This window comes from Agelaius tricolor, unplaced genomic scaffold (assembly GCF_023055355.1).
Source record: "Agelaius tricolor isolate 1412-34295 unplaced genomic scaffold, bAgeTri1.0.p SCAF_36, whole genome shotgun sequence".
In the NCBI taxonomy this organism is placed as follows: Eukaryota; Metazoa; Chordata; class Aves; order Passeriformes; family Icteridae; genus Agelaius; species Agelaius tricolor.
In genome coordinates this window covers 1,733,619-1,759,299 of record NW_027269296.1, presented here as the reverse complement: position 1 = coordinate 1,759,299, position 25,681 = coordinate 1,733,619, and the positions used below count along the sequence as shown (strand labels likewise).

Here is a 25,681-nt window from a genome sequence, read left to right as displayed (position 1 = left end):
CCCCACACCACTGACCCTCAGTCCGTGTCCATCTCCTCTCACCACTGACCCTCAGCCCCAGCTCAGTCCCTCAGTGTCCATCTCCCCACACCACTGACCCTCAGTCCGTGTCCATCTCCTCTCACCACTGACCCTCAGTCCCTCAGTGTCCATCTCCCCTCAGCCCCCTCAGGCTGTGGGGAATACAAGCCGCCTCAACTCGATGCCTGATTGGCCAAGCACAGTCACGTGACCCACCCAGCTCCAGCGCGGCCCCTGAGGGGCCACAATGGCGGCCGCGCCCTCACTGCCCTTGGGGCTCTGCGTGAGGAGAAAGAAACCCCAAAGCTGTCAAAAATCACACTTATTTTGTACCATTAAACTGATATGTTGCAATTCTTACTGATAAAAACAAGTCTGCTCACCTTAGCAGGGAAAAAAGGACAAGTGTAATTCATTTGTGTCTGAATTGACCGGTCAAGATCACTCGCAAAGCCATTAATGTTTCAGTCCAAGTTTTATTTTGGTATTGAGGCTTACTTAAAAAATGAGAGATGTTTTATCCCTCAGTCTTTACAGCATGGAAATAAAACCAGAACTATTTCAGATGATTTTATAAGATGAGCCACCACAGTGAGGCACTTGGAGCATTTATGGTAACAGAGCAGGCCAGGCCTATGCTCCTCACATTTAAATTAAATTAAAACAGCAGGCAATGCACATTTGCCATCCTATGATTTAAAAAAGAAACAACACACTTTTGATTATTTTTGATTCAGTTAAGTCCATAATCCTCTAATATTTAAGGATTGTCTGTACTGTTCTTTTTAAAAGAAAATTAGGCTGATCCAAACCACGATTTTTAAAAAAGACTCAGTTTTCAGAATTTGAGAGTGAACCCAGGGAGAACCTGGGACATCCCTTTCCATTCCCTTCCAGCACAGCAGCAAAGCTGCCAACTTTTTAAAGTTATCATAGGTAATAAAAGCATTTCAGGTACACAGTCACATGTTTTAGGATTTCACGTGGCAATTTATTTACAGCAATTCAGCACCACCTGCTGGCATGACTTCTTTTTAAAGTAGCTTAAAAGATGTGGTGCTTAGTTTGTTTAATTGGCATCATTTTTAAGTGTCTAATTTTAAACACTCAGATTTTTTTTCCCCACATTACATCTGAGCCACTGCAGCTATTTTGGATTGATGTAATATGGAGGAGGGATGTCAGCTCAGAATTAGAACACGAAATATGCAAATGAAATCAATCTAGATGAACATCATCTCCTGCCAGGCTGCAAAAAGGGAGTATTTTAGTTATCAACTCCACCAATTTCTGTATTTCATACAGCCCCTAGCACATGTGCCAGCCTGAAAAGCTGCCAGCATTCCTGGGACTCCTCCAACCTGTACAAACTTCTCCATATCCCCCAAACCTCAAATAATTCTTATTCTCTGTCTCAGGAAAAACAGTCTGATATTCCCTGCAATTACTCCCTTCAGTTTCTGATTTTGACTGGCCAATTCCTTAGTTTTTTCCACAGGGATTACAGTTTTAGGGGGCTTTTGCCAGATGATGACCAATATCCACTCAAGCACACCGTTCTTGCTTTAAATATCAATGATGACAAAGACTTCTGGCTTTTCATCCTCACAGATCTGCATTGCTGAGTAAGTTATGGCTTTGACCTCTGTGCCCTAGGAAAGAGACACAAACCAGAATTTAGAAATAAATTTTATCCCTTTTATCAGTTCAGAATCCCCAATTCTCATCACTCTTCTCAAATGCTATCCATTTTTTTCCCCAAAAAAAGCTGTAGCTATATTTGTTCTGATGAATAAGGAAGCTGCCAAGTCAAATAGTGAAAAGGGAACTCTTCCCTTATTTTATTGCCTCTTAATATCACAAATTCCTTCTTTTACCTCTGACAGACCATCAACATTTGCTCTGCTAAAAATGACACAAAGCAAGACATCCGATTTTGCTTCTAACAATTCTTTAGGAAAAAAATAAAGAAGAAAAAAGCAAAAACTGACTAAGCAGAAATCTGTACCAATAAATTCTGAATATAGAGTGATTTTCTGTGTTATCAATATCACAAAAAGGAAGCCAACTGAGTTCATTTGTTGAGTCTTGAGGAAATGTCATGCACAGTTTCAGGGACAGTTTCACCAAACCATGCAGGAACTGAGATATGGAGTTCAGTGGTACTTCAGCCACTTTTATATTTTAATCTGTGCAGAATTCAGAGGTCTGATTTAAGGGACACCACACTTCCTCCCCCTAAAATGGAAAAGAGGAACCACTGCCTACCTGTGGGTGTTTGTCTAAAGAGAACTCTTCTCCCCACCTGTAAAGGCAAAAAAAAAAATACAAGAGAGGTGTTGTAATTTTGGTAATATTTACCAAATGCTGTAATTAGTTTCAGTGATGAGCACAGAAGAGTGAGATTTTCATTTCAAGCCTCAAAGGAAGCAAGAAAAGTCCACAATCCATTTTCAGCCAAGGCTTTAAGCTCACCCAATTGATCTTATCTTGAACTGCCTTCGGTCAATGTGAAGCACTTTCACTTCCTGCAGAGAGTGGGAGAAGTGTGTCAGTCCCACCTTCTACCTTCAGGCAGAAATTCCCACTAAATCCCTCTTACAAAGGTTATTTCCCACTCTTGAGACACCTTCCACCAGCCCAGCTTGCCCCAAACCCCATCCAGCCTGGCCTTGTATTTTTGTGTTCCTTTTCCCCTAAATTACCATTGCATTCAGAGCTGGGATTATCAGGGAACAGCTTTGTCCTAGAAATGGAACAAAACTGAATCCACAACACTCACCCTGGGTATAAAAAACTCATCAGCACTGAATTTATACAGCCACTCATCCAGGAAGTGGAAGAGAAGAGACAACAGGTCATGCCCTGTGTGGTTGAAGCAGAGATTGTCTCAGAAAAAAAAAACATTTTTAAGAGCACCTCAGATGTACAGAAAATTCAGATAACGATGCTTAATTATATTTCAATGAACTGCACTAAGGCTTTGTGTAAAGACTGAGATTTTTGGTGCCTTTCTTTCTCTTTTAGCTCCCCATAGGAGAAGTGCAGGCCTCACCTTCTGCCTCTACCTCCACTGTATCCACAGGTTCCACAGTGCCTGTGTCTGTCATGTAGCCAAACATGGCCATGGCACACTGCTCAAAGGCTTCTTCCAACGTGTCCCCCCAGGCATGGAGCCTAAAAACACAGGGAACAATCTCTGGAATCAAAAAACCACATGGAACAATCACTGGAGCCTAAAAAAACACATGGAATAATCACTGGAATCAAAAAACCACATGGAATAATCACTAGAGCCTAAAAAAACACATGGAACAATCACTGGAATCAAAAAACACATGGAATAATCACTAGAGCCTAAAAACTACATGGAATAATCACTGGAATCAAAAAAACACATGGAACAATCACTGGAATCAAAAAACACATGGAACAATCACTGGAATATAAAAATCACATGGAATAATCACTGCAATAAAATTCTGGATCACACCAGAAAGAAACAGCCCCAAAGTCACATGCAGGTGAGAAATCAGAACATGGAAGAAGCAAAAAAACCACCTGGTTTTTTCTAGAAGGAGTTTGGCAGAAGAGTTTCTTGGGAGAATATGGAAAATAAATGTTTTAGCAGCCACCAAGGAAGTTCTTTCCTGATGTGGCTAATTGGGGTCTATAAAAGTAAACCACACAGAAGGGATTTTGTTTAAAAGGAGATTTCAAAAGGTATTTCCAAATAACACAGAAGCACCACTGGAATACTAAAAAAGAAACCAAAGATAATTCTATAGTGTCCCAAAAGCAGGAATAAAATTGACCATATCAAAGCACCCAGTGAGTGCAATTTCAGAGCTCCACATCTACAAAGTGTAAGAAATAATCAATTTGTCACCCTGAGAAATCTCAGCTGCCCACACTTACTGCACGTCTGCTGTGTGATCCAAATCTGAGGGGAAGCAAAAAGAAAAAGGAATGATGTTAGCAAAAGTATTTATAACATGAGGATTAAACAAGAAACAACATAAATATCTGATTTTCTAACAGAACACTTTTACATTCATCTGCAGATGTGATAAATCTGTTTTGTAGTATATTAGAAAAATTTAGGACAGGTAGAATTTTGGATTATTTCTGTCAAAAAAACCCCAAGTTTAATGGGATTATGTCAGTGCAGGCTGCTGTAACCCAAGAGGCTTCCACAAGTTCACTGCAATAAAAAGAAACTTTCACCAGGAGTAAAGAGTTTATGCTGAAGCCTGCAGGACTGGAGTTATTCATGCAGAGGAGATTTGCAAATATTTCCAGCTCAGTGAGGAAATCTACCTGTCCACACCCAAGAGCAGCCATTATGCAAAGAGAGGAATTTAAACCAGAGGATGGAATATAAAATAGAAGGCAAACTTCACTGATGGGGCATGATTAACATCCCATGCATCCACTTGTACATGAACTTCATTTATATTTATTCAGAGGAATGAAAGAAATGCAAACTTCCAGCAGAACTAAATTGGGAAATGCTCATTTCAAATGAAAAATGATTCTGGTGCTGTTTGAAGAGAGCACACACTACTAAAGGGTTCTCAACTACAGTCTCTAAAGCAAACAAATTCCTCTGCATGCAAAAGAGGCATAAAACCTCCTGCAGTTATGGAAACTGCATGGCTGCTGTGGTGTGGCACAATTGCTGCACTTTTATCAAAATAAGACCTGAACACAGCCTAAAAATATAAATTTTAATCACAGATAACAGAGCCTGTCCCTCCAGACAGGCACTGGTGACACAAAAACCAGGCAGGGAATTGTCCCCTGCCTTGAGCTGGCCCTTGGGCTGCCACCCACATCCTCTTAGGAGACATTCAGGGCTGGGGAAAGGGAGAAAATCATCTTTAAGCAGAATAAAAATACCACACATCAAACCAGCACACTTCTGAATATCCCTTCCTACATGAGAGGCACAAAACCTGCTAAGAACTGGCTCAGAAGAGGAAAAGTTTTCAGGGTGAGATTTAAGTAATTTATTTCCATTGTGATTTTTTTTTTTCAGTGCCCATACAAGGAAAGCACGATGAAGAAAATTGATTTTTCATTCCAAAATTTCCATTTATCTTCCTTGCCCTCACAACAGCACTGCCACACCCACGCTGCATTTTTTTAAAAAATTCATTATTTTAAAATTATTAAAATAATTACATTTTATTTTTTAAAAATAAAATAAAATCTTGAATTTAAATTTTTTTTAAAAATTCAAATACTCACATTCATATTTCTTGCAGAGAGGGGGGTACTTGTCTTTCACAGCCTTCTGCTCCTGGGTCAGGTTGTAGTCCCTGTCCTCAGCTGCCATGGCTGAGGGCTCCACAGGAATTGAATCCCTCCCTTCCTGCAGCTGGGCAGAGCCAGAATTCTCCTCCCTCCCTTCCTGGCTTCGAATTCTTCAACCTGTGGGGAACAGGGAGGGATCCTCTCAGGGCTGAATTGGAGTCATTGCAGGTGGTTTGTGTCACACTGGGAAATGAGGAAATTGGGAGCTCAATGCATGGAGTGAGGTTTGTTCAGCCAGCAGAGCCAAGGGAAAATGTTCCTTATGGGAACTGTGGACTTTGGCCTTTTCTGGGAGGAATTGTGTTTTGTCCTCCTTGTGTACACTGAAAATTCCATTCATTCATTCATAATAAAATACAGCCCTGATGGGAACAGCTGTAAAAGTGGATTAAACTTCCATGCTTTAGGTAAATTTTAATTTTCTAATTAATTTTTGAAGGTGCTCAGCCCGTTGTACATCACACACCTGAGGTATGACTGCCCCCAAAACCCCTGATGTGACTTTACAGAGGATTTTCTTCAGGAAAAAAAAGTTGTGTTCTGTTAGGTCAAAGATTATATTTAAACCTCCAAACCTCAAAGCATAAATCCAGCTGTCACCCAAGTGTCAGGAGTTCCTGTGTTCCTTTTCTGGCTGATTTTTAATAATTTTTTAAATATTTTCAAAAATTTAGAAAAATCTTTTAAAGGAATTTTAAAATTTTAACTAATTTTAATTTAAAAAATAGTTTTAAATAAACCAAAAATAACTGTATCAATTTCCTCATTGAAAGGTCAGTTTCTCACTCCCAATCTGACAAATTGCTGTTTTTCTGTTCTTTTGTCAACCCAACAAACTGAAAAACCCGATTAACTTCAGGCTAATTAATTTTCATCTCTAGATTTCCACCCATCATAACCATTCTTTAATATTTTTATACATTATAAGAATTATCCACAGCTGAACCCAAACAACACAAATAATTTACAGATACCCTTAACATTTACACAGGAGTTGCTTCTTACTCCAAGGCTTAGAAACAAGACATAGCATTCCCAATTTTTAATTTCTGCTAAAATTTAAATGTTTTGAAGAGAGAAGTCTGAAATTGAGAACTCGGGCAGGAAATGAGAACTTCCTTGAGGAATAAACCCAGAAATTGATTTGATATTTGATTTTAAACCTGTTAAGCCTCAGCTGGGGACAGTCAGGTCCTGGGTTACCCTCAGCAGCGGAGCAGAACCAGCAAATTTGGCACCTCTAAAACTCACCGCGGCACTGAACTGTGGAAAAAGGGAAAATATTCGTGAATACAGAGAATTAATAACGCCGAGGATCCCCGATGGTGTCAGGGCGGCCCTGGAAGGAGGCCTCGGCCCACACACGCACTGCTCTTGTCCGCTCCCGCCCCAATACGCTCTGCCCACGTCTGTGGTGACCGGAGGAGCCGCAACCACCGGTTCTTCCAAACCGGGGACCGGGAGCGAGAACCGGGACCGAACCGAGACCCCGCCGGCCTCAGCGCGGGGCGCGGCCCCTTTAAGAGCGCGCCGGGGGCGCTCCGGAAAATGGCGGCTCCCGCGGGGAGCCCGCCCACGTGACCGCCGCGCGCGCTCCCGTCCCCGCCCCCTTGCTCTCCTCCGATTGGCCGGCGCCTCCCGGCGGCGGGCGCTGATTGGGCGGCGTTGGCGCGCGAAGGGGTGCGCGGCGCCGGGAGCCGCACGCAGCGGGGGCAGGAAACAATAGACGGAGCCGCGGCCGGAGGGGTCGGAGCAGGGAGCGCCGGAACTGCCCGCCCGCCTCGCCCAGCCCGCCCCGCCGAGCGCCCCGCGGCCCCGCCATGGCGGACAAGGAAGGTAAAGGCTCTGTATGGGCGGCGCGGCCTCCGCCGTGAGGCGCGGGATGCCCCCCCCGCGGTCGGTACGGCGTAAGGGGAGCGGGGCGGCGCCGCCAGGGGGCGCGCGGGGGCGGGGCCTGAGGGCCTCCCGGTCATGGCCGCCGCTGCCTCCCCGCGCCCGCGGCACCGAGCGGGGAGAGCCGCCCGGGCCGGGACCTTCTGCCCGGCCCTGTGCCCCTAGGAGGGGTTTGTGAGGCCGGGAGAGCCGGGCCGTGCCCTGCGAGGGGAGCGGGCGGACAAAGAGGTGGCACCGGCCCTGAGGGTGCCCCGGTTCGGCCGGGGCGCCTCCGTTCCATGGGTGAGCTCCGCTCCCGTCCCGTGGGCGAGCTCCGTTTCCATGGGGGTGTCCCCCCGTTTCCATGGGGTTGCCCTCCGTTCTATGGAGGTGTCCCCCGTTTCCATGGGGGTGTCCCGGTTCTGTGGAGGTGTCCCCCTGTTTCCATGGGGTTGCCCTCCGTTCTGTGGAGGTGCCCTCCCGTTTCCATGGGGGTGTCCCCGTTCTGCCCGTGAGCCCCCCCAGCTCTGCCCGTCGCCGTCCCTGCACTGGAGGCTGGTGACAGATGGGCTGAGAAAGCGTTGGAGAGCGACAAGGCAGCAGAAGGAGCCTTGGGAAACTGGATTTTGGGAATAAGTAGTTCAAGGCTGCTCCCAGACCGGTCTGTTAACAGCAGTTGTTGGATCTCCTGTGTTTAAACATCGTTCCAAGTCTGGGATTTGCTTCCCTGTACTCTGAGTCTCAGAATTTTATTGTGCTGCTCTAACAGATTTGATGATGATCACCATCAAATCATCCCAGAATGGGATGGGTTGGAAGGAAGTTTAAACTCATTCCATTTCATCCCTGCCATGCCTGGAACACCTTCCACTATCCCAGGTTGCTCCAAGCCCTGTCCAGCCTGTCCTGGGACACTTTCAGGCATGAAATTTGACATAATTAATATTAATTCCCAGCCATATATGCAGAAAAAAGGATTAGCATGTGCAGCAGGGGATTTTTAACCATTTAGCAACTACTCCAATACAGCAAATAGCAAACCAAGGTGTGATTGATGTGCTTGACTCTAATCCATTGGCTGCCCACAGCGCTGTGTGCCTGTAAATCCATTTATAAAGAATTAATTGTATGTATTTCTTGAAAAACCACTTCAGCAGCCTTTGATGATGCAGTGGAAGAGCGTGTGATCAACGAGGAGTACAAGATATGGAAGAAGAACACCCCTTTCCTGTATGACCTGGTGATGACCCATGCCCTGGAGTGGCCCAGCCTCACTGCTCAGTGGCTTCCTGATGTCACAAGGTAAAGGGACCCCTTTAAAGCAGAACAAACAGCAAATCCAGCCTTGGGCTGACTTCTAGGTTCAGATCACAGAATCCCAAACTGTCCCAAACTCATTCAGGGACACTTCCCACTAGCCCAGGTTGCTCCAAGCCCTTTCCAGCCTGGCCTTGGACACTTCCAGGGATGTGACAGCCACAACTTCTCCTGTGCCAGCACCTCCCCATCCTCACAGGGAGGAGATTTTGTGATCCCTGTTTTGTTCCTCTTCCCCTGCAGGCCTGAAGGCAAAGATTTCAGCATCCACAGGTTGGTGCTGGGCACCCACACCTCAGATGAGCAGAACCACCTGGTGATTGCCAGTGTGCAGCTGCCCAACGATGATGCCCAGTTTGATGCTTCCCACTATGACAGTGAGAAAGGAGGTGAGAGCCCAAAAAAGGGGATTTGAACCATTTCCCCCTTCTTTTCTCAGTAGAAAATTTGCCTTTCCCTGAAGTTCAGGCAGCAAAGTTCAGATTTTACTCCTAAAAAGAATTTATTTCTAAGTGGTGCCTCCTTAATAGACAAATTCTCTGTTTCTTGAGTGTGTTCCTAATCTAATATTTCTAATGATGGAAACAGACTGTAAAGGTTAATTGCAAAATTATTTGTGTGGGAAAGCCTCTCCCTTCCCTGTTTCTCAGGAACTGACCTGGATTCCCACACAGTGCTTTTAATTGGTATTTTTATTACCACATTTGCATTATGCAAAGTCAGTCAAAACATTTTCACACAAACTCATGTAAAAGAATGTTTTTATTTCAGAGGGGTGTAACATTTCAAACATTCTCCATTTCTCTGTGAGTTTTGCTGCCTGATTGCTGTCCCAGCCCATCTTGGGGTGAAATTCTGTTTTATTCCATGTATCAGACTTGAATTTGGTGCTTTGCAATCTTTGTGGCTGTCCCAAGTCAGGCATTTCTCCTGTTTCCTTGGCTGAATCAGTGTTCCCACCTGGTGAAAGTCCTTCATGATCCAATGTTTGCTCTGCTTTTTACAGGCAGTTTGGATTGTGCAATGAGTATTTTGATCTTTGGGCTTCTTAAAGTTATTTATGCACCCAGGGTTGTCTTACAAATATGTGTTTATATTCTAGTTCAGTATTTCTCAAAAATATTTTAAATGAATTCCAAAACAATCCAATCCCCATTCTTTTTGCCCAAATTTTTCAGTTTTCTGAATTATTAAGCTATTTTATAAAGATAAGGGAACTTTAACAAATTATATCACAGTCCTAAAATTGCAATTTGTTTTTACCACAGCTTTGTCTATTCTGGGAGCTTGGTAGCAAACCTTGAACCAACTCTTTGTGCCATGTTCTGAAAGTGCCTTTATTATTCACAACTCTCTTTTTTCCTAGAGTTTGGAGGCTTTGGCTCAGTAAGTGGAAAAATTGAAATTGAGATCAAGATAAACCACGAGGGAGAGGTGAACAGAGCCCGTTACATGCCCCAGAACCCCTGCATCATTGCCACCAAGACTCCCTCCAGTGATGTCCTGGTCTTTGATTACACCAAACACCCCTCCAAACCAGGTGTGTGCTCAGAGAGCAGCCACTCATCCCACAGAGGCCAAAAAAGAGCTCAAAAAATGCTGTGGGTTGGCCTTTATTTGGGATTTTAGGGATGTGTGGGTGTTTATTCAAGAGGTTATTTTGTATGAGGTTTAAACAGATAGATCCAAATGCATCCTTGGGAAAGGAAACCTTTTCCTGCACTTCCACACTGTCAGGTATTCCAGGTGGTAGAAGGTGGATTTTTGTTTACTATGATTGCTTTGGTGGGCAGCTGAGCCTTTCCCCTGGTATCCTGTAAATCTATCAACAGTCCTTTACCTATGAACTCATCAAGCTTGTTGAAAATAACTCCTTTTGCTGCATGTGGGGAGGATCAGAAGTGCCTTCCTCACTTCAGAAGTGCAAATGGGAGGAAGAAAAATATCCCACCTTGTATTTCTGAGTTTTATGAGCAGTAACTGCTGGAACTCAGGCCAAAGCATGGAGGTGGCTGCTGGATTAAAGTAAATTTAATAAACTTAATGCCAGGTATTTCAGGATGATTCCAGGCCCTGGAATCCTTCCCCTGCCTTGTTGCAGATCCTTCTGGGGAGTGCAACCCCGACCTGTGTGGGCACTCAAAAAAGGAGTCAAAAATGGTGTGGGTCGCCCTTTATTTGGGATTTTAGGGATGTGTGGGTGTTTATTCAAGAGGTTATTTTGTATGAGGTTTCAACAGATATATCCAAATGCATCCTTGGGAAAGGAAACCTTTTCCTGCACTTCCACACTGTGAGGTATTCCAGGTGGTAGAAGGTGGAATTTTTGATGCTTAGCTGAGCTGTTCCCCTGATATCCTGTAAATCTATCAACAGTTCTTTGCCTATGAACTCATCAAGCTTGTTGAAAATAATTCCTTTTGCTGCATGTGAGGAGGATCAGAAGTGCCTTCCTCGCTTGCTGAGTTCTTTGAGCAATAACAGCTGAGCTGCAGCTGGAACTCAGGCCAAAGCATGGGGGTGTCCAGTAAATTGAATAAACTTGAAGCCAGGTGTTGCAGGCTGTGCTGGGGATGATTGCAGGCCCTGGAATCCTCCCCTGCCTTGTTGCAGATCCTTCTGGGGAGTGCAACCCCGACCTGCGCCTGCGCGGGCACCAGAAGGAGGGGTACGGGCTGTCCTGGAACCCCAACCTCAGCGGGCACCTGCTCAGCGCCTCCGATGACCACGTGAGTCCCTGGGGCACAGCTGCACCTGCTGGGCCCTGGGAAGGGCAGGAACATCCTGCCTTTGGGGGGGAAGGGGGTCTGAAAGTGAAATGTTTGATATTTATGGTCTTTTAAAGACCATTTGCTTGTGGGATACATCCTGAGGGGGAAGAGGGTCTAAAAATGTCATTTTTTTATATTTATGTTGTTTTAAAGACCGTTTGCTTGTGGGATACATCCTGCATTTGAGGGGGAGGAGGGAAGGAGAGTCTGAAGATGTAAATTTTTTAATTTAAAGACCATTTGCTTGTGGGATACATCATGAGGGGGAAGAGGGTCTAAAAATTTAATATTTTATATTTATGTTGTTTTAAAGACTATTTACTTCTGGGATACATCCTGCATTTGAGGGAGAGGAGGGAAAGAGAGTCTGAAGATGCAAATTTTTTACTTTTTTGTTGTTTTAAAGACCATTTGCTTGTGGGATACATCCTGAGGGGGAAGGGGGTCTAAAAATGTCATTTTTTTATATTTATGTTGTTTTAAAGACCATTTGCTTGTGGGACACATCCTGAGGGGGAAGGGGGTCTAAAAATTTAATATTTTATATTTATGTTGTTTTAAAGACTATTTACTTCTGGGATACATCCTGCATTTGAGGGAGAGGAGGGAAAGAGAGTCTGAAGGTGTCAATTTTTTACTTTTTTGTCGTTTTAAAGACCATTTGCTTGTGGGACATCAGTGCTGTTCCCAAAGAAGGCAAAGTGGTGGATGCCAAGACCATCTTCACAGGGCACACAGCAGTGGTGGAAGATGTGTCCTGGCACCTGCTCCATGAATCCCTCTTTGGATCTGTTGCTGATGATCAGAAGCTCATGATGTAAGTGGGGGAACCCCTTCCCAAGTTCTTTCTGCCCCTCACCTCTCTCAGCTCCCATGTGTTTTGCTCTGTTGTGTGTTTTTCGAGCTGTGTTTTCACATAATATTTCTTTCCTTTCTATGAAATGGGTTTTGGAACCTGGGGGAGCCCTCGAGCAATAAAAGGTGTTTGTTTGTTTGTTTGTTTGTTTGTTTGTTTGTACCAAGGGTGACTGTCAGTCTGTCTGTCTGTCTCTGCCCCGACACGGGCAGGGCGGTTCTTGGGCCCGCGTTTCAAAGGATGAGTCTGGACTCTTCAGCTTTTCCATCTTCAGATTGTTTATTGTTTCTTATCTACAAAATTTTCTGTCTGCCCAGCAGAGGTCTGACCTGCAAGGCAGCCAAGGGCACTCTGACCACCCACGAGGCCATCATGTCTTTTTATACTAAAATCTACGTACATGATATTTACTTTTATTTTATTTTCACCCATGTTGCCAAGTGCACCTTCACCATAAACCAATCCCCAAGTGCCAACATCACCACAGGAGATGGAAGACAAGAAGAAGAAAGAAGAAGGAGGAGACACGCCCTGATCCCTCCATCTTGTCTCCATAACCCCCCTGTACCAAAAACCTTAAAGTTTATATCTCACCCTCTAAATGTGTCCCTTTTACACCCTTCACTCTAAAGTGATTCTCACGTCCTCAAACTGCTGTCACTTCTGTGGATGGATCAAAATCAAGCCACCAAACACTCTTGGCAACATTCCAGGATTTCCGAGACCCCCCAAGGGTTCTCCTGGCATCTCTGGCCATGGGGAGCAATGTGCTGAGTTCCCACAGGTGACCCCAGTGCCCCTGTAATCAGTGAAATGAGGCACAAACCTTTGTTAATTCCACGTTTTCCCCTCACAGCTGGGACACCCGGTCGAACAACACCTCCAAACCCAGCCACTCCGTGGATGCTCACACGGCTGAGGTGAACTGCCTCTCCTTCAACCCCTACAGTGAGTTCATCCTGGCCACAGGGTCAGCTGATAAGGTATTTCTGCCTGCATCCTGCAGCATCCTTGCTCGCTCTCTGGGGTGGATCTAAGTGTTGGTTACTGCAACAAAATATTTTATATTTTTTCCCCCCTCCCAGACCGTTGCTCTATGGGACTTGAGGAACCTGAAACTGAAGCTGCACTCCTTTGAGTCACATAAAGATGAAATATTTCAGGTATAAAAAAAAGCATTTATCTTTTATCCTCACTGACTCAGTTCTACTCAGCAGCCTGGAAAAAGAAAGTAATTCTTCCACAATGTTTTTACACTTAAAAACTCATATTCTGTTATTTTACCTGCTTCTGTTTTTCTGGGTGTTGTTATTGTGGACCTGCAGAGCTCCCAGAGTCCAGAAAGGGATCAGGGAAATGCTGTGGAGCTTTAACCACAGCAGGAGGATGAAATGGTAGCAGTGCAGAGCCCATTAAATTATTCATGGCAGCAGATTGAAGCAGGAGGCCCAGGGAAATGGCTGCAGTGTTTGCATCTCCTCAGCCTGGTCCTGCAGGAAGCTTTAACACTCTCTGACAAAAGATAATTGCTGATCTTGCTGCTGTAGATGGAGAATGTTCACTCCATGGGCAGCACCTGCTTAGCAGATTAAATATTTCCATCTCCAACTCGTGCCTTAATCAGAGGAAAAATATGTAGGAGGTCTTTTTTTGGTGGAGGGATTATCAGTTCAGACTGTGTTATGTCTAAATAAAATTACAGAATCCTGAAATGCCACATTAGTGGGCAGAATTCTGTGTTCCTTCCTAATCCTGTGATCCTATTATGAGTGGTGTGTTCAGGAGAGCTTTATCTCCAGCAGAAGCAGTAAATGTGAGCTTTTGGGCAGTTAAGCTTCATTACAGTGATTTCTTTTCATGTGAGAGCTGTGCCTGCTGCTGAAGGAGTCTGGGGGTTCTGTTTGTGCAATCCTGATTAAGATAAGGAGCAGCCAATACCCTTGGGAGCTGTTTGCACTGGGAACACCTGGGTTTTGTTAGAGGACAGCTCCAGGTGGCACCTTTCTGGTGAAATGTTGGGTTTTTTTGTGTGTGAATATTCACAATTCTTCCTGTGATAAATGTTATTTACACTGTTTGTATTTGTGTTGGTACCAGTCTGAGTTCTGAGTTGGTACCAGTCTGAGTTCTTGTAGAACTTTCAGGGCACAAAATGAAGCGTTGGGGAATGTTAGAGCTTCTTAAAACTCACTTTTAAATTGAATAAATAAGTGTGTTATTAAATTAAATGAAATTTAATAAATTAAATGAAATTTAATAAATGAAATTTAATAAATTAAATTAAATTTAATAAATTAAATGTAATAATTTTTTTAAACTCACTTTTAAATTTATCCCTGCAGGTTCAGTGGTCTCCCCATAATGAAACCATCCTGGCCTCCAGTGGCACAGACCGCAGGCTAAACGTTTGGGACTTGAGGTAAATCCCAAATTCCTCAAAATATTACTGATTTAATTCTATCACACCTTAAAAAACAAACAAAAAACCCCCTCAACCCTCACCTTTTCTTTTTTTTCCTCTCTTTTTTTTACAGCAAAATTGGAGAGGAGCAATCCCCTGAGGATGCTGAGGATGGTCCCCCAGAGCTCTTGGTGAGTCTTTTTTCACTCTCATGAATTAATTTCACTTTTTACTCACCCTGCAGTGCAAATTTCAAACCATTCCCCTTTTTGTTTCCCCAATCCCAGTTTATCCATGGTGGTCACACTGCAAAGATCTCGGATTTCTCCTGGAATCCCAATGAGCCCTGGGTCATTTGTTCTGTATCAGAAGATAATATCATGCAAGTCTGGCAAATGGTGAGTTCCTAGGGTTGGGTGATGGTGCTGAAATTCCTGGATTTCAGCATTCCTGCTTTTATTTACAGCCCTCAGAATTCCCCAGCCTCTAGCACTGCCAAAATCTCAAAGGGGGCAGTGAAATCCCCTTTAGTTTTGTGTTAAAAAAAAAAAGGAATTGCTGGTGCAGAAGGAAATTTTTCCCTTCTGTGTTTGAATGGAAACAGTGTGAGAACCAAGAATGAAATTGAGGTTTCTGTATTATTATTATTAAAGAATATTTGAGATTTCATTCTCCAGAGATGAAAAAGGTGCTGGTGAACAGGAACAGTTTGCTGGCCCCTACATTCCCAGCTGTTGAAGGTTTTGGAAAATAATCTTGACCTTTGACAAGACCATTTTCCTTTTTTTTTTGTTTAACTCTAAATTTTGTTCTTGCCTGCTTTCTGTGTAATTCTTCCAGAAAGTGCTGCTGAGTAGAGGATCTGCAAAACAAATACTTGAAACTCTTTTGTGAGTCTTGCAGTGGAGTCTCCTTTAACAGATCCCTTTTCACAGGACATTTTTTGAGTCATGGGTTTCTAGATAAGATTGTTTGTGTTGCTGCTTCAATGTCAATCAGGCATGGGTGATCCACATCTGCAAATTAAAACTTTCTGGGGGTGGAATCCTGTCCAGAGGGGTGGGAAATGCTCCCTGAGTGTCTCCATCCCTGTCCTGCAGGCAGAGAACATCTACAACGATGAAGATCCTGAAGGAAGCGTGGATCCAGAAGGCCAAGGATCCTAGATGGCAACTTCTCCTTCTCCCTGCTTTAGTCTTTGTCCTTCTCCTCCCTCTCAGCCCTGAGATTGACTCAGCACTGGTTTTGAGACACACACCTTGACTTTGTGTTCACCCTGTAGATCCCATCACAGCCTTTTCCACCCACACACTGAGATCCCACCACCCAAAAAAAGAAAAAATAAAGGGCTCAGCCCCCTCAGCCAGGTCCCTGCTGTGGCTCCAAAATTCCTGCAGCTGCCTCCTTTATTGGTCTGCCTGGCCCTTTTTTACTGCCTTCATGCTTGGGATTAGTTTGTTTTCCCTCTCTTTTGCTTGCTGCAGCCACAGGCTTTTTGCCTAATTTAAACAAAAGTTAAATTGGCAGAGCTGCCCGAGTGGGCTTGAGCCAACAGAGATGATCCAAGTGTTAATGCCCTGACAGCTCAGAAATAGTGTGGAAGGTCTTGTCCTCCTCAGTACAACTCAGAGACCTTGGAATTCCTTTACTTATCTCTACTTTGTGGCTTTTTCTGCCTTTGCAGATACAAGACTTGCAAGTTCTGACTTGAACTGAAATTTTTTCTTTTTTTTTTTTGTCTCTCCTGGCAGTTCTGGGTTTTTCATTCCTTCCTTCCTTTCCCCTTTCCTCCCTCCTGCTGGGTGCCAGCAGTTTGGTTTTAGCTATTCCTGCAGAGCCTCTCTCAGCTCCCATGTTTTTTGCTCTGTTGTGTGTTTCTCGAGCTGTGTTCTCACATCATGTTTCTTTCCTTTCTGTGAAATGGTTTTTGAAACTTGGGGGAGCCCTCAAGTCGTAAAAGGTGTTTGTTTGTACCAAGGGTGACCCCAGTGCCCTCAGCAGCCTTGGCAGCTGGTGGAAAACAAGTGAAATGTGGATAAACTCAGCTTTTTTTAGGAGTTTAGTCCTTGACCACGAGGTCCTGCACGTCTTCCACTCGGGTGTCCAGTGCCACCAGCAGCCTGTTCTCTCCATCTCCTCGTGACTAATTGCGTGTTCTTCAGTTGGAATAAAGTTTTTCTACAGAAATGCTGCCAAGGTTGAGGAGTTTTGTGCTCTTTCTGCATTTCCTGCTTTGTTGAGGGGATTTTCAGGGTGGTCTCACAGCCTATGTGTGTCCATGAGGTTTTGGGTGCTGGTAGGGATAGATTTTAATTTTTTAAGACATTAAATTGGATATTTCTGCCCCTCTCATTTTCTGCTTCTTTGTGAAATAAATTAATGAGCACTCAAACAATTGTTCTTCCCCTCAAGCCCTGCTGCTTTCTGCATTTTAACTCTGCCTTTAGCCCTTTGCACAAGGCTTTTATGTTATCCTGCAGCAGGACTTTGACACAAACACCTCAGTTTCACAAATTTGGGCTTTTGAGACACAGCTCTGACAGCAAAAAGGCTCCTTAAACTCTGACCTTTTATTTTCAGTGTGAGACTCGATATAAAGTGGAAACCTCTTCCCCACCACCTCATTTCTGTGGAGCATCTCCCAGTACAGCAGAAACTCTTGAAATCCAAAAGAAAATCCTCTTCAAAGGAGAAAGCTTCTCTTGCATGTAAACTGTAAAAGTCAAACCCCTCCTAACACCAGCTCCCAGAACTTTCCGTGCAGGCTTGAACAACTCAACATTTTCCCAAACACAGCAAAACCATCAATCAGTTACTCCTCATCCATATCCTTTGTTCAGTACCAGGATTGTTTGCTCTGCTCCTCTGGGGAAAAGCACTTTGACTACAAGAGCAGCAGCAGCAGCAGCACCTGGGGAAATACCCAGGGAAAGGATTGGAATTCCCAGCTCCAGGCGGCTGCTGCACATCAGGCAGGGTAAAGCAGCACGAGGAGAAGTCCCTTGGATCCTCTGGCCGTTGGGTTTTGCTACAAAGAGGAAAATTCTGTGGCTCTAAGAGTCCTGCTCTGCTTTTTCCTCCGATTTGCAGAGGTGGCCGTAGATTTCTAAGCAGCTCCTGTGAGGGGAGAAAGGAAATTGAGGCTGTGGAATATTTGCATCAGTGCTTTGGCTGGAGAAAAGAGGGGGGAAAAAAAAGTTCTATTCATAATATGGAAGAAAATGGAATTGGGAAACACTTGAAGGGGCTCAGTCCATGGTCAGGAGTGTGTGAGCCCAGCCCAGCCCTTCCAGAGCCCTTGGCAAACAGGATTTAGCAGAAGGAAATGTCATTTTTGGGGGAGCTCATGGAAAAGGCAGCTCAGAACTGCACTTAACTCTGAGCTCCCCAGAGCAAATGTGAAAGCTCATTTAAAGGTGTCATTCCAGGGATGGCAATTTGTGAATTGCAGGAGTTTAGGAGACTCCACTGCTGTATTTGGGATTAAATGTTGGGCTGTGATTTAGGAGAACCCCAGGTTGCAAGGACAGGGGGGTGCTGGGATCTGGGCTGAACCCTAAATGCAGTTTGCAGGCTGAGAGCTCATCCCTGTGCTGGGATAAAAAACCTTTGGGGTTTTAATGTGCTCCTGGGTGGAGAAGGGGAAAAAGGAATGCTAAAGGAAAGGCTGCAGAAAACGCTTAGGAGTGTGTCCAGCTGAGGCTGGAATAACACAGCAGCTCCAAGCTGGGTGAGTAATACAACCCACAAACTCATGGACGTTTTCTGGAGCTTTAGAAATTCCTATTGCACATCACTCATTGAGTGAAACCAGGAGAGAACAGCTCCAGCATCCCAGCCCAGCTGCCCAAAGCCAAACCTCAGCTCCTTTCCACATATTCCTGAGGAAACCACCACTTAAGCTGCCACACCTGCTCCTTGGGAAGCCACTCCACTCCTCTGTGGGAGTTCCCAGCAAATCCCTCTGTGCTGTTGTGCAAAGGAGCTGGAATTGCTGCTGGGGACCAGGAGCAGGAGCCTGTGGTGTCCCTGAGCTGTGTGACCCCGCTGTGGGCTCCTCTTCACCATCCCTGTGACCCCACTGTGGGCTCCTCTTCACCAGCCCTGTGACCCCACTGTGGGCTCCTCTTCACCATCCCTCTCCTCCTCCCAGCCCTGTGACCCCATTGTGGGTTCCTCCCCTGCATCCCTTCCCTTCTCCCATCCCTGTGACCCCATTGTGGGTTCCTCCCCATCCCTGTGACCCCACTGTGGGCTCCTCTTCACGAACATCCCTCTGTTCCTCCCAGCCCTGTGACCCCATTGTGGGCTCCTCTTCACCATCCCTGTGACCCCACTGTGGGTTCCTCCCCACCATCCCTCTCCTTTTCCCATCCCCATGACCCCATTGTGGGTTCCTCCCCATCCCTGTGACCCCACTGTGGGCTCCTCCCCACCATCCCTCTCCTGTTCCCATCCCTGTGACCCCACTGTGGGCTCCTCCCCACCATCCCTCTCCTCCTCCCAGCCCCTCTGCCCCGCAGGGATGAGACCCAAGCTCACTTGTAGATGGAGAGCTCCCGATGGAGGCTGGTCCTGAGCTCCTCCAGCTCCTGGTTCTTGCGTTGCTGGAGCTGGACGCCGTTCTTGAGCTCCTTCAGCCTGTCCTCCAGCTCCTCCACCTGCTCCTGCAGGGAGAAAATGGGTGCAGAGCTGATTATTCTCCTCAGGGATCTCCCTGTTCGTGCCGCTGCTCGGGACAAGCACAGCCAGGCTGCCACTGCCCAACCACCCTCTCTAAAAACCTCTGCAAAAAAACCCCTTTAACACAAGGGTGGGGATTTAGGCTGGGCTGGGCTGTGTTTTGTCCTCAGGCTTCTCCTGGCTGCTTGGTTTTGTCCCCTGAACCACTTGCTGTGTGTTTTGAGAAGCTGCCAGAGCTGTATAAACCCGTGAGTCACAAGGAGATAAATGAGGAATTTGGGAAAAGGAAAATGTGGAGAGGCGCACCAGGGGTCCAAAAGACCCTGAAAACCCAGGCCAAGCCCTGGTGTGGGTGCTGGTGGCTCCAATCCCCATCCCAGCAGGGAGGAGCTGGGATGGAAGAAGGGCAATGGCAGCTTCCAGAAACTGCTGGGAGGAGGCAGCGATTGTGAGCCGAGAACTGGGAGTGTTGAAAGGGGGGAGATTAATTGTGGGGCCTCTTTGCCAAATGTGCTCTTGGAGAGATTGAATTGCCTTGTCCCTCAGGCCAAGGGGATGCCTGGCCCAGCCAAATGAGCCTCCCAGGAGGCAGCCTGGCCTGGGGACATGGGGACATGGGGGAGACCCTTCCTGGCAGCAGGGAGGGCAGAACTGCCCCAGCAGGAAGGGGATTTGTAAGAAAAGCCACCTGCGTTTAAAACTGGCTTTTCTTGGCTCAGTGCTGTGCTCAGAGGAGCTGTGGCAACTGTCTGGTGCCTGTGCTCAGCAGCATTGCTGAGCTTTGGGAAGGAAATCCCCCATCCCTTCCACCTCATCCCTGAGGATGAGGAAACCTTGGAAAATAGGTTTCTCCTGAATATATTCACTTGGTTTTGGCCATTTCTGAGAGGCCAAAACCAAGTGAATATATTCAGGAGAAACCTATTTTCCAAGCTGGGTGAAGCCCCACCACATCTCTGGGTTTGCCTTATGCCTGGGAGCTGCTGTTTCACCTGGCCCATGCCAGGGTGTGGGATAATTTTGATTCCAACCAGCAGGAGATATTCCACATCCTCCCCATCCTCATCCACCCCGTTTCCCTGGGCCCTACAATCAAATCCTGGATGCCAAGCCCAGCTCCCACTCTCCCAAGAGGATGGAGCCGGTGCCCTTTGGGGCACGTACCCGGTACTGCCCGACCTCCTCGTCCCTTTTCTGCTTGACCAGCACGATCTGCTCCTCCAGGCTGCGGTTCTGCATCCTCAGCCGGCTGACCTCGCCCTGCAGGGGCCTCAGGGCCTCCTTCATGCCCTGGATCTCCCCCTGCATCTCCTGCAGAGCCTTGGCCCCGGCCTCTCGCCGCTCCAGCAGCCGCAGCAGCTGCGGCTCGTAGTGCTCCTCCAGCCCCCGCCGGCTCTGGGCCACGAAGCTCTCGAATTCCAGCGACAGCCTGCGGCTCTCCTGCAGGTACAGGTTGTCCTGGCGGCAGGGAGGAGCCTCCAGGCGCTGCCTCAGAACTTCCTTCTCCTTCTCGCAGGTCTCCTTCAGCTGGGACAGCTCCCCCGAGAGCTGCCCCGCCTGGCTCTGCAGCTCGCCCTGGTAGGCGGCGTGCTGGGAGAGGTCGTGCCTGCGGCTCTCCAGCTGGTACTGGCAGGCCACGCACTCCTTGGTCACCCTGAAGAGTTTCTGCTTGATCTGGCGGATCTCATCGCGCAGGTTGTCCCTCTCCAGCTCCACCTTGGCCAGCAGCCTGCAGGCAGCCTGGATCTCCTCGTGGGCATGGCGGATCTCCTGCAGCGCCGGCTCGCGCAGCTGCGCCAGCTCCGAGATCAGCCGGTCCCTCTCCCTCTCCAGCTGCTCCACCACCTCGATGCACTCCTGGAAATAATTCCCCAGCTCTTCCAGGCTCAGGCAGCGGTGCTCTGTGGTATCAGCATCCAGAGGGCCGCCTGCTCCCTCTGTGTCCATGTCCAGCGGGATCCCTGCCCCATCTGCATCATCTGGGATCCCTGCCCTGTCTGTGTCCATGGCCAGTGGGATCCCTGTCCCATCTTCATCCACATCCAGCAGAATTCCTGCTGTATCCTCATCCAGTGGGATCCCTGTCCCATCTTCATCCACATCCAGCAGAATTCCTGCTGTATCCTCATCCAGTGGGATCCCTGTCCCACCTTCATCCCCGTCCAGCGGAATTCCTGCTGTGTCCTTGTCCACTGGGATCCCTGTCCCACCTTCATCCACATCCAGCAGAATTCCTGCTGTACCCTCATCCACTGGGATCCCTGTCCCACCTTCATCCACATCCAGTGGAATCTCTACCCCGTCTGCATCCATGTCCAGTGGGATTCCTGTCCCATCTGCATCCATGTCCAGCGGGGTTCCTGTCCCATCTCCATCCACGTCCAGTGGGATCCCAGCCCCGGCTGCACCCTCACCCAGCTGAGCTCCTGGTGTGCTCATCTCCAAGGAAGGATCTCTGCTGGCAGCCTGCAGCTCCTGCCTGGAGTCTGGGCTGCCCCTGTGCAGGGGTTTAGATCCATTCCCTGCTGGGTCCAACGGGCTGTGAGGACGTTCTGGGTGTGGAGCAGCTCCTTCAGCTGCTCCCTGCGGGGCTGGGGATGCTCTGGCTTCATCCAGCGGCAGCTCTGGAGGGGGCTCGGGCTGTGCCATCAGGTCCCTGGGGAGGAGAGGGGATGTGAACCAGAGCAATGAGTGTAACAGGTCTTGGCCTTTCCTCCCCACCCTGTGAGACCCCAGAGCCAGGGGGTGCCACCATGGCCCTGCTGCTGTGACCATCCCCGTGTCACCCACACAACACCCTGGTGACAACTTGGGCCCAGAAAACAAGGAAAGAAAACCCCATTAAAACCCTATTCAAGCGTCTGAGTGCCCCGGAGGAGGAGTGAGGGATGCAAACCCAGACCCCAAACCCCAGAACTGCTCCTGTCAGCACCAACCCCCCCAGCAGCACCGACCTGCCCCGTGCAAGCACTCCCTGGAAAACTCGCCGGGATTTTCTCGCTGTGCCATAACCTCACGGCAAGGGAATGCGCTGCTGGGAGCCCGGCAGGCTCCGGGATGACGGAGACGGAGCAAACCCCACACGCGGAGCCCCGGGGCGAGCGGCAGCGCCTGCAGCAGGAGCCGCTTTGCCGAGTCATCCGATCCCATCATTGTCCCCACCACGGCACCTGCGGCTGCCACCGCGGCCGAACCCTCTCTGTGCCTCCTCCCGGCCGCTGTTTGGGGTAGGATGGACACGACAGAGCTCGGGGACGAGCCGGGCTTTTCCTCCTGCCGCCAGGATCGGTGGGGATCGGTGGGAGGATGCTCTCACCTCTCGGCCACGCTGCTGAGCTCATGTCTCGTCATTCCCTGAGGAATGAGCGCAGGCTGGCACTCACAGGCAGCCCTGGGCTCGGAGCAACGGCTTTGAGCAAAGAACTGATTTTCCCCGATAGTTTCTCTCCTAATAAGGCAGTTTTCGGCACCGCTGACACATCGCAGCCTCGGGCTCAGCGGCCGGGCAGCTGGGGAAGGGGGCAGCCCCTGCAAAGGTGGGGAAAAGGCTCCTCTGCCCCGATTTTCCCTGCCCTCCCCGCTGCCCGGGCTTGTTTTTGGAAGTTCTTGGAGCCGCTTGGCACGGCCGGGACGGGAGGGGAGGGCACCGTGTCCTGCCTGCCCAGCGGCCCGGGGGGGCTCTGCCCCTCACCCCAGAGCCCCCCAAAAACTCCTGCGTGCCCCAGAGGGACCTTCCCCACCCCTACCTGACCATTCCTGAGGATCCAGGAACGCTGAACCCCCGATCCCCCCACCCCATCCCTGCCCCACCTCGCCGGGGATCCCGCACTCACGGGACCCCCCAGGACCCCGGCCCCTTCCTCCCAGCCCGGGTGGGCTCTTACCTTCCTCCCCTGGAGCCCAGCGCCGCCGGCTCTGCGCTGCACATGGGCTGAGCATGGGGCGGAGAGGGGTTATTAATAAACAGCGCTGGAAATCAGACTCCCCGAGCAGCCGCTTCCCCCCGGCCACCGCCTGCAGTGCCAGCTGCGGCCGCTGCCTTCCTCCGCCCCGGGGAGGAGGAGGAGGAGGAGGAGGAGGAGGAGGAGGGCGGGGAAGGCCCGGCTGGCCGCATCCCTGGCAGAGGCAGCCGCAGGGACGGGCTGCAGCCAGCCCGCAGCCCCCATCCCGCCCCGGCTGTTCCCAGCCCTGATTTATGGACGAGCTGGGGTTTGTGGCCCCTGCCCGAGCCACTGGTGGATGCGCAGGTCCCCATCCCGCCGGGATCCTGGGCTGGGATGAGGATAATGGGATGGGGGTAATGGGGTGGGAATCATGGGATGGGGATAATGGGGTGGGGATAATGGGGTGGGGATCATGGGATGGGGATCATGGGATGGGGATCATGGGGATGGGGGTAATGGGGTGGGGATCATGGGATAGGGATAATGGGGTGGGGATCATGGGATGGGGATCATGGGGATAGGGATAATCGGGTGGGGATAATGGGGTGGGAATAATGGGGTGGGGATCATGGGGATGGGGATAATGGGGTGGGGATCATGGGATGGGGATAATGGGGATGGGGATAATGGGGTGGGGATCATGGGGATGGGGATAATGGGGTGGGGATCATGGGGTGCCTGGTGGGGTCCCCGGGGCTGTGGGGTTTGGCTGCAGTGGGAAGGGAAATGCCAGAGGATGCAGCTCGGGGCCCTCAAATGCCACGGGGGGATGGAATGGGATTTGTGAGGCTGCACTTCCCAGGAATTGATTATCCATGGATTCAATCCCAATATCTCGGGGTCCTTCCTACGCCCCACAAACCCCAGTAATGGCAGAGCACAGCCTCTGCTTCCTCTTCCGCCCCACAACCGATCCCTGCCACCCTTTTCCCTCTGTTTTGGGGACGCACAAGGTGACATTTCTCCCTGCAAAGGCCCGTGGTGGCCGTGGTCACGCTCCTGGGTGTCCAACAGCAACTCTGCCCTCACCCTCTTGGTTTCCCAGCTCTTCCCTCCCATGGTTCCCATCCACATTCTCCCCACTCTGTGGACCCTAACCCCACATTTATCCATCATATCGCCAACAAATATTTATCTAAACCCCTACATTTCGATATGTTTTGCCACGTGGGCGCGGGTGCATCATCCTGGGGTCACCGTTTGTCCTGGCGGTGGTGGTGCTGCCCCCCGAGCCTACCTCTGCCCGCCGCCTCTCCTGCCGTGCCCAGGAAGTCGGCGCTCGCCTCTCAGGAAGTTTCGGCTCTAACGCGCCCCAGGAGCCGCCAGCAGCGCCCAGCAGAGCGTGTGACATCGCCGGTGCCACCCCGCCGCCGCTGGCACCGTCACCTCGCCCATGGCGCGCTGGCCACGGGGCTGCAGAAATCAGGTTTAAAACACCAGCGCTGGGCCATCCTTCGGGAACAGAGCTTTAAAAGGAAAAGGGAGATTTGAGTGGGTTTGGTTTTTTTTTTTTTTTCCTCTCTTTTTTTGGATCCCGTTGCTTTTTTCAGCGCGACACACCTTCTTTTTCTCCCTCTTTTTTTTTCCATGAAGCGCCTCTATTTTTGACTCAATCGGAGAGGAATGCCGTTAATTCGCACAAGTTGGGTGTATAAATATCTATCTAAAGCTGCGACTGCCAAGGGGAGAAACCTGCGGATCACACGGGCGGGGTCCAACAACCCTTGTAGGGCCTGGAGGGGACAATGACAGCGCCGAGCCCGGGCTGGGCTTCATCTGCCGAGCTGCCAAGGGCAGGGTGGGGAGTGAGGAGGCTCAGCTGTTCCCCGTAAGCGGATACCCCGGTCCAGGCCCCGGCACGGGGATGTTTTGTGGATATAACCAGGCAACAGCCGGCCCCGGTGTCCGCGGTGTCCCCGGTGTCCCCGGCAGGGCCGGGCCGTGCACGGAGACGCCGCCGGCAGCGAACAACGCGGACTTTGCTCCGGTAAACAGAGCTGGTGGGGCGGCACCGGCGCTGCCAGAGGCGAGGAAAAGTCAGGAGAGAGTTGGAGAGAGTTGGAGGGAGCTGGAGAGACGGAGAGTTTGAGATGCGGCTGTCGGGATGGGCGGCAGCGCTGCCAGCACAGCGTGAGGGGCAGTGGGGGCAAAGAGCGGCTGCGCCCCCTCTCTGGTGCCCTGGGGCTGTCTCTCCCTCCCGGGTGGGTTTTTCCTTCTCGTCACGCTCGGCAGATCTGCCCCTGGCACCAGCCTGGCACTGCCACCACGGCAGCTCCGTCCCCGGATTTCAGATCCTGCTGGATTTCAGATCCTCCTGTTGGGAATGTGGAGGAGAGGAGTGTGTTCAGTGATGAAAAAACACCGAAATGTTCCAAATCAGGAGTTTCGCAAGAAATGCAAATGCCCGGGTTCAGGTGCTTGATAAAGGGGAAGGATTGGAACCATTCTGTGCTTCTGAAATGCATCAATGCTCTGCAAAAAGAACATTTTCTCCCAA

At 49.0% G+C, this 25,681-nt stretch overlaps 3 protein-coding genes and 1 long non-coding RNA gene across 10 annotated transcripts; 2 read left to right on the top strand and 2 right to left on the bottom strand.

Moving 5' to 3' along the window:
* Nucleotides 1-477: 477 nt before the first annotated feature.
* Nucleotides 478-7,325, bottom strand: ZBTB8OS (zinc finger and BTB domain containing 8 opposite strand). 5 transcript variants are annotated; one of them, XM_071453496.1, is made up of 9 exons: nt 6,710-6,880; nt 6,504-6,603; nt 5,275-5,457; nt 3,940-3,964; nt 3,077-3,198; nt 2,804-2,886; nt 2,497-2,549; nt 2,290-2,326; nt 478-1,673 (listed from the first exon to the last, which is right to left on the bottom strand). In XM_071453496.1, exons 3-9 carry the CDS (start codon nt 5,360-5,362, stop codon nt 1,587-1,589), a joined length of 495 nt encoding a protein of 164 aa, XP_071309597.1. In that variant the 5' UTR covers nt 5,363-5,457; nt 6,504-6,603; nt 6,710-6,880; the 3' UTR covers nt 478-1,586. The 5 variants fall into 5 exon arrangements, with proteins under 5 accessions (XP_071309597.1, XP_071309598.1, XP_071309599.1 ...); XM_071453497.1 differs by having other exon boundaries at nt 6,592-6,880; XM_071453498.1 differs by lacking the exon at nt 3,940-3,964.
* Nucleotides 7,043-16,744, top strand: RBBP4 (RB binding protein 4, chromatin remodeling factor). 3 transcript variants are annotated; one of them, XM_071453492.1, is made up of 12 exons: nt 7,043-7,176; nt 8,370-8,514; nt 8,773-8,918; nt 9,896-10,069; nt 11,143-11,258; nt 11,957-12,117; nt 13,013-13,139; nt 13,242-13,319; nt 14,499-14,575; nt 14,691-14,748; nt 14,845-14,955; nt 15,658-16,744. In XM_071453492.1, the coding sequence occupies exons 1-12, from the start codon at nt 7,161-7,163 to the stop codon at nt 15,721-15,723; spliced, it is 1,275 nt and encodes a 424-aa protein (XP_071309593.1). In that variant the 5' UTR covers nt 7,043-7,160; the 3' UTR covers nt 15,724-16,744. The 3 variants fall into 3 exon arrangements, with proteins under 3 accessions (XP_071309593.1, XP_071309592.1, XP_071309594.1); XM_071453491.1 differs by having other exon boundaries at nt 8,367-8,514; XM_071453493.1 differs by lacking the exon at nt 7,043-7,176 and adding an exon at nt 7,325-7,515 and having other exon boundaries at nt 8,367-8,514.
* Nucleotides 16,745-17,109: 365 nt separating this feature from the next.
* Nucleotides 17,110-23,309, bottom strand: SYNC (syncoilin, intermediate filament protein). Its single transcript, XM_071453480.1, has 4 exons — nt 23,125-23,309; nt 20,405-21,896; nt 19,100-19,224; nt 17,110-17,674 (listed from the first exon to the last, which is right to left on the bottom strand). Exons 1-4 carry the CDS (start codon nt 23,166-23,168, stop codon nt 17,611-17,613), a joined length of 1,725 nt encoding a protein of 574 aa, XP_071309581.1. The 5' UTR covers nt 23,169-23,309; the 3' UTR covers nt 17,110-17,610.
* A 516-nt stretch (nt 23,310-23,825) lies between these two features.
* On the top strand, nt 23,826-25,681 carry LOC139602870 (uncharacterized). The gene is made up of 2 exons (XR_011683502.1): nt 23,826-24,675; nt 24,778-25,681. It is a non-coding gene; the product is annotated as an uncharacterized lncRNA (long non-coding RNA).